Source organism: Schistocerca serialis, chromosome 5, assembly GCF_023864345.2.
Source record: "Schistocerca serialis cubense isolate TAMUIC-IGC-003099 chromosome 5, iqSchSeri2.2, whole genome shotgun sequence".
Classification (NCBI taxonomy): Eukaryota; Metazoa; Arthropoda; class Insecta; order Orthoptera; family Acrididae; genus Schistocerca; species Schistocerca serialis.
In genome coordinates this window covers 377,570,757-377,585,902 of record NC_064642.1, presented here as the reverse complement: position 1 = coordinate 377,585,902, position 15,146 = coordinate 377,570,757, and the positions used below count along the sequence as shown (strand labels likewise).

The following is a 15,146-nucleotide window of genomic DNA, read 5'->3' as shown; positions in this document are numbered from 1 at the left end:
GTGCTCAGAGCCATTTTTTAATTCTCGTAACGAGTATGGTGACGATCTTCCCAGCAGTTTCCTATGTTGTTAATGTTGTGGTCTTCGGCCCAGAGACTGGTTTGATGCACCTCTCCATGCTACTCTATCCTGTGCAAGGTTCTTCATCTCCCATTACCTACTGCCACCCATATCCTTCTGAATCTGTTTAGAGTATTCATCTCTTGGTCTCCCTCTACGATTTTTACCCTCCACCCTGCCCTCCAATACCAAATTGGTGATCCCTTGATGCCTCAGAATACCGACCCCTCTGACTAGTCAAGTTGTGTCACAAATTTCTCTTCTCTCCATTTCTATTCAATATCTCCTCATTAGTTATGTGATCTACCCAACTAATCTTCAGCATTCTTCTGTAGCACCACATTCGAAAGCTTCTATTCTCTTCTTTTCTAAACTATTTATCGTCCATGTTCCCCTTACATACATGGCTATACTCCATACAAATACTTTCAGAAACGACTTCCTGACACTTAAATCTTTACTCGATGTTAATAAATTTCTCTTCTTCAGAAACGCTTTCCTTGCCATTGCCAGTCTCTCTACTTCGACCATCATCAGCTATTTTGCTCCCCAAATAGCAAAACTCATTTACTAATCCAATTGCTGCAGCATCACCCGATTTAATTCGACTAAATTCCATTATTCTCGTTTTGCTGTTGTTGATGTTCATGTAATATCCTCCTTTCAAGACCCTGCCCATTCCGTTCAGCTGCTCTTCCAAGTCCATGGCTGTCTCTGACAGAATTACAATGTCATCGGCGAACCTCAATGTTTTAATTTCTTCTCCATGGATTTTAATCCCTACTCCAAATTTTTCTTTTGTTACTGCTTGCTCAATATAGAGATTCAATAACATCGGTGAGAGGCTACAACCCTGTCTCACTCCCTTCCCAACCACTGCTTCCCTTTCATGCCCCTCGACTCTTATAACTGCCATCTGGTCTCTGTACAAATTGTAAATAGCCTTTCGCTCCCTGTACTTTACCCCTGCCACCTTCAGAATTTGAAAGAGAGTATTCCAGTCAACATTGTCATAAGCTTTCTCTAAGTCTACAAATGCTAGTAACGTAGGTTTGCCTTTCCTTCATCTATTTTCTAAGATACGTCGTAGGGCCAGTATTGCCTCACGTGTTCTAACATTTCTTCGGAATCCAAACTGATCTTCCCCGAGATCGGCTTCGACCAGTTTTTCCATGCGTCTGTAAAGAATGCGTGTTAGTATTTTGCAGCAGTGGCTTATTAAACTGATATTTCGGTAATTTTCACATCTGTCAACACCTGCTTTCTTTAGGATTGGAGACATATATCCTATGTACGAGAGGAAAAAGTGCGTTAATGGAACTTCGTGCTCGGTAAGCCACAAAAATTATCAGGTCGACCACATGCGTCTGATGGCCTCGTAGAGCTAGTGAGGCAAACCTTTGTTGACATGTGAGCGCGGAATAGATTTTGATGGGCTTTCCGTTGAGGCAGTAGTTCCGCGTGCCGGCAACTACTAGACGTTTGTTGCGTTAGACAGTGGTTGCCAAATATTTTTGAGCAAGTATCAATACTGACATTGGGGAGCGGCACATCGGACGGCATATGTAGCGATCTCATTACTAATTGTTAACGTATATCAAAGTACGTTATAAGCCACCAGTAGACTAGCTAAGGTTTCCAAGGGGCGCCGGCCGCAATTACTGATCACTAAAAGTCTACACCATTCGGAACACTTCGTGTCGACTCTTCTCTGTTTCATATTGCTGCCACCCTCAGCGAACCCGCGGTTATGACACTGTAATTACTTGTTCAAGTGTTGTTGTGATATACCTCTGAGCAGATGATTCATTAATAATATTAACTGCTCTAATATTTAAATGCGTTATGCAGTACGAGACATGTCACCAGTGTTCAGTTTCCTTGCTACAAGCGTATATCACATTTGAAGATGACCGTCTGTATAGTGCGCTTGCAACAAAGCATGCCACTTCTCTGTAAGAATTTATACCACATCATGTATCGGAACGAGTCGCACAGTTCCTTGAGTTGTCAGTACTAGGAGACAAACAATAAAATACATCCTCTGACCCCACACTGGCCGAGCTACTAATGCCTCTGCCCCTGAAATAAGCGACCAGCTTTACTTAGCTCATGATCGAATTCACCACAGTCATTTAAAATCAGGCCCACCTTAAACTGTTAGTACTTTATTTCTTAGTAAGCACGAAAACTAACTCTTAAAAACTCTTAACGATAGTTGCCCTTTTTTGGATTTATCTATTAGTTGCTACATGAATATTGTATTACAGAACACGGGTCAAAACCAAGGGCTGCACGAACGCTTAATAAGGCCTCGTGCGGTCCGCTAGCAGCAGTTTGACGACCAACGAGCTGGAGTATACCCTGGCCCGTATTGGTGTGCCTGCTGCCCGGCAACCCATCCGACAGCGGCGCAATACTTGCCACATAACACGAAGGCGTTACCGTGGGGTAAAAATTTAATTCAGGCAACTGCTGCGAGTTGGGTTAGTAAAGAAAATGTAAATACTCCACTTGACGGTTGTTTACTTGGAATATAAACTGGCGTAGTATGTTAAGAAGACAATCTCTGAGGGATGACCAGTCAGAGAAAGTCACAGTAGTATACGGAGGGACTAGTCTCAGCAATTATTCTCAAAAAGCTTTGTTGCAAATAGTAGCAAAGCTGTCGCTAAAAGAACGTAGTGATTCATTGAGTGCGTTATTTGTACATTGTAAACTTCTGTGCGTAATTCGATTGCCATTATCCAAATCGCGAAGTCATCTGAAGGTTCAACATGTGAAGAAAGTACGTGGTTTGATCATCGAGGGAACCAGCCGAACGTGATGTATTTTACGAGTGCACATGGAGACAACGTGAGTGATGAAAATATGCAAAAATGAAACGAAGTCGAAGATTTTTTGTATTTTTGACACAGATAAAGTATTTGAAGACGTCAGTGAACAAACAAGTATGTATGTATGCATGCTACTCAAACGACAATGGTTTCCCAACGTTTCACTCAATGGGTAGCAACAAACAAAGATAAAATAAAGTAGTTCTTTGGATTGATTTTATCGAGGAGATTAGTGAAGCTTCCACCCACATATTTATACCTGGCCCGTGGTCAAACATTCGAGCGAAAGATAATGAGTAGATATCGTTTCGAAATTTTATATAAAATGCTGCATTTCCCAGATAATACAAATGTTGATGCCTTATATCGTCTCTCAAAAGTACAATTCGTCATCGGCGAACCAAACAAAAATTTTAAACAAATTTTAAAATTCTGTTGCAGTACTAATACCATTCCGAGGACGAATTATGTTTAGACAATGTCTGAAATAATAAGACACAAGTACTTTCTCAAAATATTTAAACTTTTCTAAGATAATGGGTGCTATTGCAGTTTTTGAATGTACACTGCAAAGTAATTGATAATAAAATACCACACCAACAAATATTGTGATAAATTTGTGTCAAGAAGTACTCAATAAAGCCATGTATTATGTACGGGTGACTGGTATTTCAGTGTAGATTCCGCAAGCAAATTCATAAGGAAGAACACGCGTTTGCTTTTTACCCTTTTAACTAAATCACAAAAGAAACTGTGAAGGCCACATTGAAACGCAGGGAAGTGATCGTTGAAGAATAGCCAACGAATTACGGTACTTAAATGGAAAGACAAAACATACTTTTGGCTCTTTCCACCAAACATATGGGTGAAACTGAAAACGTGACAGTCAAAAGATGGCTGTATCAGAAACCAAAAATTGTTACTGAATATAATAAGGAGAAAACTGTTATTCACCTTTCTGATCATATGTGTACATACACCGCCGTCGTGAATGTGTTATAAGTATTCCAAACGTGACGAGGCTGAAAATGTCAGTCACAATATTGCGGAAACTGCATGCAGACGGGCTCACACGGCATACAAGTGATGGAACTCCAGTCAGTGTCGATACAACAAGAAGCAAACCCAATTGGGAAACAAAAGAAGGAAAGACACATATTATGCGTAGCTATAGTGCTAAATGTTGCAAGACAAACACAAGAACTCTTGAGCAGATCATAGCAACAAAATTAACTAAACAGGATCAACCTTTTTTAAATACGTTCAAAACTGAACCCCATCTTTCTACTAAAAGTTTTAATTAGCTTCATTAAAATTACAACAGAAGCTTCTTAACTCTGATTCTGCCGTTCCCATGGATTGATGCTGTTCAGCGTAAAGTGCGCTCTCAGTCTCCACGGACCGACTTCATCCAAATGAAAAGTATACACCGTGAGGCTAGGGCATAGACGACGCGTTTAGTGTGTTAACAGTCTACAAAATCAAACCGCTGCGCAACTCGCGAGCTGAGCGTGCCACATGATGTAGTTGGCGTGTGTTGATAAGACATTTGACTCTTAAACCATACAAATTAACGATGGTGCAAGAACTAAAAGAAACTGCTCGTAAGGACTTTTGTGGGGAGACCTCACATCGATTGGGTAAAGACGAAAATTTCGTTGATAATAGAGTAACTTATGATGATTCTACTTTCCAGTTGCAAAAGTTAATACACAACTGAAGGATCTGGGGCAGTGAAAGTCCGCGCAAAACTCTGGAATGTAACAGTGGTAGTCTAAATGTTAACAGCGTTCGTTCATTGAAGAAATTTTATGGCCCTTTCTTTTTTCAAGAAGAAACAGTTGATGTAGTACCATACTTGCCTAAGCTGGGAATCTTAGTAATCCCGCTGATGGACGATAACGACCAAGACCGCGACATACTTCCTCACCGACGTCTGCGACCTCCTCAGTACCACTGACAAGGTAAAAAAAGAACTGTTTGAGTTGTGCCAGTTGCATGACCTTCACGTTCACGGGACCTGACACCTCTTGAGTTTTTCTTGTGGGGATTCATAAGTTTCTCTAGCAGAGTTCAAACAAGAATCCGCGCTTCAATTGATAGAGCAACAGACGACATACTGCCTCGAGTTTGGCAAGAACTTGACTATAGATGAAATGTGTACCACATATCCAGAGGAAGTCACATTCAACCTAGTTACATATAAGGTAAGAGACCACTGTACACTTGCCTAAACAGCACTGAACTTAGATCTGTAAGTCATATGAATCATGTGAATAAATCTATACCTACTAATCGCGTGGCACATATAGTAGGTGTTGTTGTGCAGATGATCTCCTCTGATGGGATTGCCAGCGCAAGTGTGGAGTGGTGACAGTGGTGTTAAGCTCGCTTGATGAAGGATTGCCTCTTCGTCACGTGCAGAGTGAGCTGCATATATGGCTCTATACTGTAAAATGTCATGCTGAACTAGTTTTCTGCTGTGCAAGCATATTTTCAATAAATATAAATAATTTCCCCCCATGAACCATGGACCTTGCCGTTGGTGGGGAGGCTTGCGTGCCTCAGCGATACAGATAGCCGTACCGTAGGTGCAACCACAACGGAGGGGTATCTGTTGAGAGGCCAGACAAACGTGTGGTTCCTGAAGAGGGGCAGCAGCCTTTTCAGTAGTTGCAAGGGTAACAGTCTGGATGATTGACTGATCTGGCCTTGTAACAATAACCAAAACGGCCTTGCTGTGCTGGTACTGCGAACGGGTGAAAGCAAGGGGAAACTATAGCCGTACTTTTTCCCGAGGGCATGCAGCTTTACTGTATGATTAAATGATGATGGCGTCCTCTTGGGTAAAATATTCCGGAGGTAAAATAGTCCCCCATTCGGATCTCCGGGCGGGGACTACTCAAGAGGATGTCGTTATCACGAGAAAGAAAACTGGCGTTCTACGGATCGGAGCGTGAAATGTCAGATCACTTAATCGGGCAGGTAGGTTAGAAAATTTAAAAAGGGAAATGGATGAGTTGAAGTTAGATATAGTGGGAATTAGTGAAGTTCGGTGGCAGGAGGAACAAGATTTCTGGTCAGGTGACTACAAGGTTATAAACACAAAATCAAATAGGGGTAATGCAGGAGTAGGTTTAATAATGAATAGGAAAATAGGGCCCGCATCTCGTGGTCGTGCGGTAGCGTTCTCGCTTCCCACGCCCGGGTTCCCGGGTTCGATTCCCGGCGGGGTCAGGGATTTTCTCTGCCTCGTGATGGCTGGGTGTTGTGTGCTGTCCTTAGGTTAGTTAGGTTTAAGTAGTTCTAAGTTCTAGGGGACTTATCACCACAGCAGTTGAGTCCCATAGTGCTCAGAGCCATTTGAACCATTTTGAAGGAAAATAGGAATGCGGGTAAGCTACTACAAACAGCGTAGTGAACGCATTATTGTGGCCAAGATAGATACGAAACCCACACCGACTGCAGTAGGACAAGTTTATATGCCAACTGGCTCTGCAGATGACGAAGAAATTGAAGAAATGTATGATGAAATAAAAGAAATTATTCAGATTGTGAAGGGAGACGAAAATTTAATAGTCACGGGTGACTGGAATTCGAGTGTAGGAAAAGGGAGAGAAGGAAACATAGTAGGTGAATATGGATTGGGGCTAAGAAATGAAAGAGGACGCCGCCTCGTAGAATTTTGCACAGAACACAACGTAATCATAACTAACACTTGGTTTAAGAATCATGAAAGAAGGTTGTATACAAGGAAGAACCCTGGAGATACTAAAAGGTATCAGATAGATTATATAATGGTAAGACAGAGATTTAGGAACCAGGTTTTAAATTGTAAGACATTTCTAGGGGCAGATGTGGACTCTGACCACAATCTATTGGTTATGACCTGTAGATTAAAACTGAAGAAACTGCAAAAAGGTGGGAATTTAAGGAGATGGGACCTGGATAAACTGAAAGACCAAAGGTTGTACAGAGTTTCAGGGAGAGCATAAGGGAACAATTGACAGGAATGGGGGAAAGAAATACAGTAGAAGAAGAATGGGTAGCTCTGAGGGATGAAGTAGTGAAGGCAGCAGAGGATCAAGTAGGTGAAAAGACGAGGGCTAGTAGAAATCCTTGGGTAACAGAAGAAATATTGAATTTAATTGATGAAAGGAGAAAATATAAATATGCAGTAAATGAAGCAGGCAAGAAGGAATACAAACGTCTGAAAAATGAGATCGACAGGAAGTGCAAAATGGCTAAGCAGGGATGGCTAGAGGACAAATGTAAGGATGTAGAGGCCTATCTCACTAGGGGTAAGATAGATACTGCATACAGGAAAATTAAAGAGACCTTTGGAGATAAGATAACGACTTGTATGAATATCAAGAGCTCAGATGGAAATCCAGTTCTAAGCAAAGAAGGGAAAGCAGAAAGGTGGAAGGAGTATATAGAGGGTCTATACAAGGGCGATGTACTTGAGGACAATTTTATGGAAATGGAAGAGGATGTAGATGAAGATGAAATGGGAGATATGATACTGCGTGAAGTGTTTGACAGAACACTGAAAGACCTGAGTCGAAACAAGGCCCCCGGAGTAGACAACATTCCATTGGAACTACTGACGGCCTTGTGAGAGCCAGTCCTGACAAAACTCTACCATCTGGTGAGCAAGATGTATGAAACAGCCGAAATACCCTCAGATTTCAAGAAGAATATAATAATTCCAATCCCAAAGAAAGCAGGTGTTGACAGATGTGAAAATTACCGAACTATCAGTTTAATAAGTCACAGCTGCATAATACTAACACGAATTCTTTACAGACGAATGGAAAAACTAGTAGAAGCCAACCTCGGGGAAGATCAGTTTGTATTCCGTAGAAACACTGGAACACGTGAGGCAATACTGACCTTACGACTTATCTTAGAAGAAAGATTAAGGAAAGGCAAAATTACGTTTCTAGCATCTGTAGACTTAGAGAAAGCTTTTGACAATGTTGACTGGAATACTCTCTTTCAAATTCTAAAGGTGGCAGGGATAAAATACAGGGAGCGAAAGGCTATTTACAATTTGTACAGAAACCAGATGGCAGTTATAAGAGTCGAGGGACATGAAAGGGAAGCAGCGGTTGGGAAGGGAGTAAGACAGGGTTGCAGCCTCTCCCCGATGTTGTTCAATCTGTATATTGAGCAAGCAGTAAAGGAAACAAAAGAAAAATTCGGAGTAGGTATTAAAATTCATGGAGAAGAAATAAAAACTTTGAGGTTCACCGATGACATTGTAATTCTGTCAGAGACAGCAAAGGACTTGGAAGAGCAGTTGAATGGAATGGACAGTGTCTTGAAAGGAGGATATAAGATGAACATCAACAAAAGCAAAACAAGGATAATGGAATGTAGTCTAATTAAGTCGGGTGATGCTGAGGGAATTAGATTAGGAAATGAGGCACTTAAAGTAGTAAAGGAGTTTTGCTATTTGGGGAGCAAAATAACTGATGATGGTCGAAGTAGAGAGGATATAAAATGTAGGCAGGCAATGGCAAGGAAAGCGTTTCTGAAGAAGAGAAATTTGTTAACATCCAGTATTGATTTAAGTGTCAGGAAGTCATTTCTGAAAGTATTCGTATGGAGTGTAGCCATGTATGGAAGTGAAACATGGACGATAAATAGTTTGGACAAGAAGAGAATAGAAGCTTTCGAAATGTGGCGCTACAGAAGAATGCTGAAAATTAGATGGGTAGATCACATAACTAATGAGGAAGTATTGAATAGGATTGGGGAGAAGAGAAGTTTGTGGCACAACTTGACCAGAAGAAGGGGTCGGTTGGTAGGACATGTTCTGAGGCATCAAGGGATCACCAATTTAGTATTTGAGGGCAGCGTGGAGGGTAAAAATCGTAGAGGGAGACCAAGGGATGAATACACTAAGCAGATTCAGAAGGATGTAGGTTGCAGTAGGTACTGGGAGATGAAAATGCTTGCACAGGGTAGAGTAGCATGGAGAGCTGCATCAAACCAGTCTCAGGACTGAAGACCACAACAACAACAACAACAACAACATAAATAATTTAGAGTGAGAGTTTACTCAAGTGCGCAATGGATGTGTAAACATCGTCCACATTTGTCGGAGTTGCAAACAGGTGCGTATATGTCGTTCATGGCCATCTGCTACGAGGTCATATATATTGACGGCAAAGCCATTCGTAATTGTGCATAGCATGTAATTTCTGTTTCATACTACTTACCAGGATGACGTATCCGCATGCATTTGAGAGTGACCATTGAATCGAAAATAGCTTGTTTTGCTTTATAAAGTACTCTTTTCAAAATAAAGCCTGTTGAAAACGACGTTCTTTAAATTAATCGTGACTGTGGTGGTCTCACAGAAGATTTGAATAATTTGAAACATCGTAATGATATTCCGGAATCACGATCAGAAAGTTATCCTCATAAAGGTTGCGTCCGGTATGGAAGCGTTCACCTTTCGTTAAGCATAGATTTAAAATGTGTAATTATTTATTTTTCTTTCCTTCGGAACGTCAACTGCGGCGCAATGAAGGCTGCTAGAAGCAATAGTAGATTATCTAGAGCCGCCATAACCCATGAAAGACGCACATAGCTTTGTTCCAGGAGATCTGATTAGTGGTGTAGGCCTTGCAAATAGATGCACGGACACGTATTGGCATTTAAAGACAACAAAGAGCAGGAAGCACTAGACACGACTGACCCGCATGGAGAATTCTTTACACATGCATTATTCCACGCCTTCACGACGCTGCCAGAAACTTGAGCATTTCTGACTATTACTTCAGTATGCTCACTAACAGTTATCGGAAGAACTCATAGCTCGCATGTACGAGAGACTTCATAAAGTAAGTTACACATAATTATGGCCCAAAAAAAAAAAAAAACTTTAGTTGAACAGTGCATTACACCTCAACGTGACATAGTCACCCGGTCTCTTTCAACAACGGTCGGAAAGCTCTACACATCGTTCACTCCCTCGACGATAGAAATCAGCTCCTTGGCCACGAAGCCATTACAGATCCGCTGTGTGAACGTCCTTGTCGTTCGACAGTCATTTTCCCACTGTATGTCCCTTCAGCTTGCCGAAAGAGTGGAAACCACATTATACCAAATCAGGATTTTACTAACAGCATCACCCATGTGTGTGTGACCTTGCTGAAATTGTTGGCAATATTTACTATGCATGGATTCCACATTACATTGGACACATATTACGCCGTAGTTACACGGCGAATCTGTGTGCAGTTTAGATGTTCTGCCTACGAGAATCGTTCTGCGCCACATACTTCAGCTTTGAAGTACGTTTCCAGTTGCCTCGCCACTTCACTCCCACAGTGTCGTGCTTTTGTCATTCGTATCAAAAATGAACTACACTACTGGCCATTAAAATTGCTACATCAGTAAGAAATGCAGATGATAAACGGGTATTCATTGGACAAATATATTATACTAGAACTGACGTGTGATTACATTTTCACGCAATTTGGGTGCATAGATCCTGAGAAATCAGTACCCAGAACAACCAACTCTGGCCATAATAACGGCATTGATACGCCTGGGCATTGAGTCAAACAGAATTTGGATGGCGTGTACAGGTACAGCTGCCCATGCAGCTTCAACACGATACCACAGTTCATCAAGAGTAGTGACTGGCGTATTGTGAGTAACCAGTTGCTCGGCCACCGTTGACCAGAGTTTTCAATTGGTGAGAGATCTAGAGAATGTGCTTGACAGGGCAGCAGGAGAACATTTTCTGTATCCAGAAAGGCCCGTACAGGACCTTCAACATGCGGTCGTGCATTATCCTGCTGAAATATAGGGTTTCGCAGGGATCGAATGAAGGGTAGAGCCACGGGTCGTAACACATCTGAAATGTAACGTCCACTGTTCAAAGAGTAGTCAACACGAACAAGAGGTGACCGAGACCTGTAACCAATGGCACCCCACACCATCACGCCGGGTGATAGGCCAGTATGGCGATGACGAATACACGCTTCCAATGTGCGTTCACCGCGATGTCGCCAAACACGGATGCGACCATCATGATGCTGTAAACAGAACCTGGATTCATCCGAAAAAATGACGTTTTGCCATTCGTGCACCCAGGTTCGTCGTTGAGTACACCATCGCAGGCGCTCCTGTCTGTGATCAGCGTCAAGGGTAACCGCACCCATGGTCTTCGAGCTGATAGTCCATGCTGCTGCAAACGTCATCGAACTGTTCGTGCAGATGGTTGTTGTCTTGCAAACGTCCCCATCTGTTGACTCAGGGATGGAGACGTGGCTGCACGATCCGTTACAGCAATGTGGATAAGATGCCTGTCATCTCGACTGCTAGTGATACGGGGCCGTTGGGATCCAGCTCAGCGTTCCGTATTACCCCCTTAAACCCACCGATTCTACATTCTGCTAACAGCCATTGGATCTCGACCAACGCGAGCAGCAATGCCTCGATACGATAAACCTCAATCGCGATAGGCTACAATCCGACCTTTATCAAAGTCGGAAACGTGATGGTACGCATTTCTGCTCCTTACACGAGGCATCACAACAACGTTTCACCAGGCAACGCCGGTTAACTGCTGTTTGTGTATGAGAATTCGGTTAGAAACTTTCCTCATGTCAGCACGTTGTAGGTGTCGCCACCGGCGCCAAGCTTGTGTGAATGCTCTGAAAAGCTTATCATTTGCATGTCACAGCATCTTCTTCCTGTCGGTTAAATTTCGCGTCTGTAGAACGTCATCTTCGTGGTGTAGCAATTTTAATGGCCAGTAGTGTACGTCTGCATGAAACCTGGAAACTCGTAGTCACTTGTGACATGCTCTATTTCTGTTGCACGAAACTCTTAGCGTGCCACAATATGTGTAACTTACGTCCTGAAGTCCCTACAGGCGGGTGACATGCTAGGCGATGATGCTACTTTTACTCACTGACGTGACAAAAATAGTGCGATATCTCCTAATATCGTGTCGGACCTGCTTTTTCCCGTATTAGTGGAGCAATTCGACGTGGCATGGACTCAACAAGTCGTTGGAAGTCCCCAGGAGATATACTGAGCCACGCTGCCTCCGTAGCCGTACATAATTACGAAAGGGTTGCCGGTAAAGGATTTTGTGCACGAACTGACCTCTCGATTATGTGTCGTAAATGTTCAGTGGTATTCATGTTGGGCGATCTGGGTGGCCAAATAATGGCGCTCGATATTGCCCAAAGTCTTCTTTAAGCCTATCGCGAATAATTGTGGCCCAATGTTGTGGCGCATTGTCATCGATAAAAATTCCATCGATGTTGGAGAACATGAATCCCGTGAACGGCTGAAAATGACCTCCGAGTAGCCGAAGATAACCAGGACAAAGTACATTGCACGTAAGCACAGCCCACACCATTATGGAGCCATTACTAGCTTGCACAATACCTCGCTGGCAACTTGTGTCCATGGGTTCGATGATCTGCATCACAGTCGAAATCTACACTCAGCTCTTACCAACTAAAATCGGGACTCATCTGGTCTGGTCACGGTTTGGGAGTCGTCTAGGGCTCAACCGATATGGTCACAAGCCAAGGAGATGTGTTGCAAGTGAGGTCGTGCTATTAGCAAACAATATCACGCCGGTCGTCTCCTGCCGCAGCCCATTAACGCCAAATTCCGCCGTCCTGCCCTAACGGATACGATCGTCGTATGTCCCACACCAATTTTTGGGGTTATTGCTTGTCTGCTACCACTAACAACCGTACGCAGACGCGACATCTCTCAGTCGTTAAGTGAAAGCAATCCGCCACTTATTTGTCCGTGGTGACAGGTAGTGCCTGAGATGAGGTGTCCTCGGCACACTCTTCGCGCTGTGTTTCTCGAAATATTGAATACCCTAACGATTTCCAATATGGAATTTCCCATGCTTCTATCTTCATCTACAAATCCGCGTTCAAAGCTTGCTAGTTTTAGCTGTGCGGCCATAGTCACGTCCGAAACCTTTTGACATGAATCACGTGAGTACGAATGTCAGCTCCACCAATGCACAGCGCTGTTATACCTTGTGTCTGTCGTATTAGTATAACACCAATATCGATTGTAAGTAGGTTATACTATGCAACTGTGTGTATGTAACTATGAAGTGGTTGTTCTTTACTAATGAAGATCATTGAATTGTCAGAGAGAAAGTTGAAGTTTGTAATATATTTATTGTTACAACTAAAGTATATTTAAAAATTATGGTATTTTGTAACATATGTCTGCTCATAAAAAGAGACATTGTACTTTGAATGCTGGTTCATGCTTAGGAAATTTGTGCTGTGTAGAATAAAAGATGTAGGGAACCCCCTCCGCTACGGAAGTTGCTTGGCGCACGGTAAAAGTTGGTTTTGGTGATCGATCTGGACGGCTACTGGGTGAGCACGCTAGCAGTGTCTGGCCGTTGTACGGTTAACATCGAGGGTGCCAGGTGAGGCATTTGGAAGTTAATCTTTATTGTAAACTTGCCTCGGATGTGGTTTCGTCTGTCGGATGGTTCTCTTGACATTACTGAATGGCTCTAAGATGAGGAAATTACATGGCCAGGAAGAATTGGTAGAGAACATTCAACTTCAAGAACGTGGGACCAGTTAGCCGGCACATTGCTTGCCACCACTACTGCTGCGCCACTGCTCCGCCAACTACACGAACACTCATATGTATAATAAAATGGATCAGTACTTTTGTGTGAGTGTTTTTCTCAATAATAATTCATATGGTATAAACTTGTGTTTGAACCCTGACATTATCCTAGTCATGAACCGATGCAGGATCCTATTCCAAGTGTGTAGAAATCCGAGCATCCTGTTTGTAACTAAATGATAATTTGGTTTTAGTGCAAAAGATCAGTGCCGGAGTGTGTAAGCATTAATGTAAAAATAACTGCTTCACAGATGATGAAAAAGGCACATAATTTGAACTTATATGAAACGCAATTTTACATTGATCATTACCATGAACTACTTTCTACAGTTAACTAAGCTTTGTGTTTGAGTAGATTGCAGTTTGTTTATAAAATAATCACAGAGTTTTCCTGTATAAAAAGTAACAGTTTGTGGGCCACCACAGTAATCTTTTCTCAAATTTAAAGATAATTGGGAATTTCATTGCTATTAAAAGAAATCTGTGACATTCTAATAATAAGAGTATAAAAAGTCTCTACGTATGATTATTTAATTTCATTTGAAGTACGTATATGTTAGCTAAATCAGGAGTCGTTTCACACCAAACGTTAGTCCAATGTGTACTGTGGTAACATCTCAGGGCAGAGTTGATTAATGATTGCTATAGCAACCATTATTATTAAAGTACCTTTGCCTTCCTGCGATTACTGACTTTTGGCAAATGATAACTACTGCTATCCACTACTTAGTTCGCCCTGTAGTCGTGAGTATCCAGTGCACTATCCAAAGAGAGAATTAATGAAAATCATATTTAAATTCTTTGAATGTAATATTTCAAATTATTAAGCATAATTAGGCTGTCGACCGTTTATTGTATCATTCACATGAATTTCATTACTTGTATCCTCTCCAAACTAAAGCCTGTTAAGTCTTTCTATTAACTGCCACTTATACGAAATTAATGTTTGATGCCCTCTCTCCATTAGATAATCACACGGTGAAATACAAAACTCCTCCCAGACGGTAACACTAGTCTGTGAGTATAGTGTTATACTTGGCGCAAACTCGCGACCATTAGGTGTTATACTACCACCACGTGCATATCGCTATCCCGTGACTTTCATAACCTCATTGAAGTTATTGCATCAAAAGCTATCAAGAGCGCTAAAACACAAGTACCTCTTCGAGAGAAGTGCGTGACATACAGTTGATTGATGAACATTTTTGTACTAAGTTACTCTTGTCTCAATTGAAGCTACCAAATTAAACATAGCACGAGTTTCCTAAATTGTTTAAAGTTGATGACCCTTGTCTATAGATAACGAAGACACTTGAAGAAAAGTGATGCATGGATGATTTTTTTGAGGAGATGGTGGACTGTAGAAAATAGACTTGAGAGACAACGGACGACGCTGTACTCACCTGTCCTTCATCCAGACGATTTCCGGCTGCGGGTCGCCCTCTGCTTTGCAGGTGAAAAACACTGTCCCTCCGAACGACACTTCCACGTCGTGTGGGTCTTCCGTGATGCGCGGCTTCTCTGCAAAGTAAGGAAGCAATTTTGTAAGTCAAATTGTCATTGATTTCTCCCTTCAGTTAATGGTTT

At 42.1% G+C, this 15,146-nt stretch overlaps 1 protein-coding gene across 1 annotated transcript in view; it reads right to left on the bottom strand.

Moving 5' to 3' along the window:
- The window catches only part of LOC126480678 (peroxidasin), a 221,510-nt gene that overhangs the window by 165,451 nt on the left and 40,913 nt on the right, over positions 1–15,146 (bottom strand). Inside the window, exon 4 of the mRNA XM_050103902.1 lies at positions 14,963–15,080. Within this exon, the coding sequence (XP_049959859.1) occupies positions 14,963–15,080 (118 nt within the window). The remainder of the gene's footprint in view (positions 1–14,962; positions 15,081–15,146) is intronic.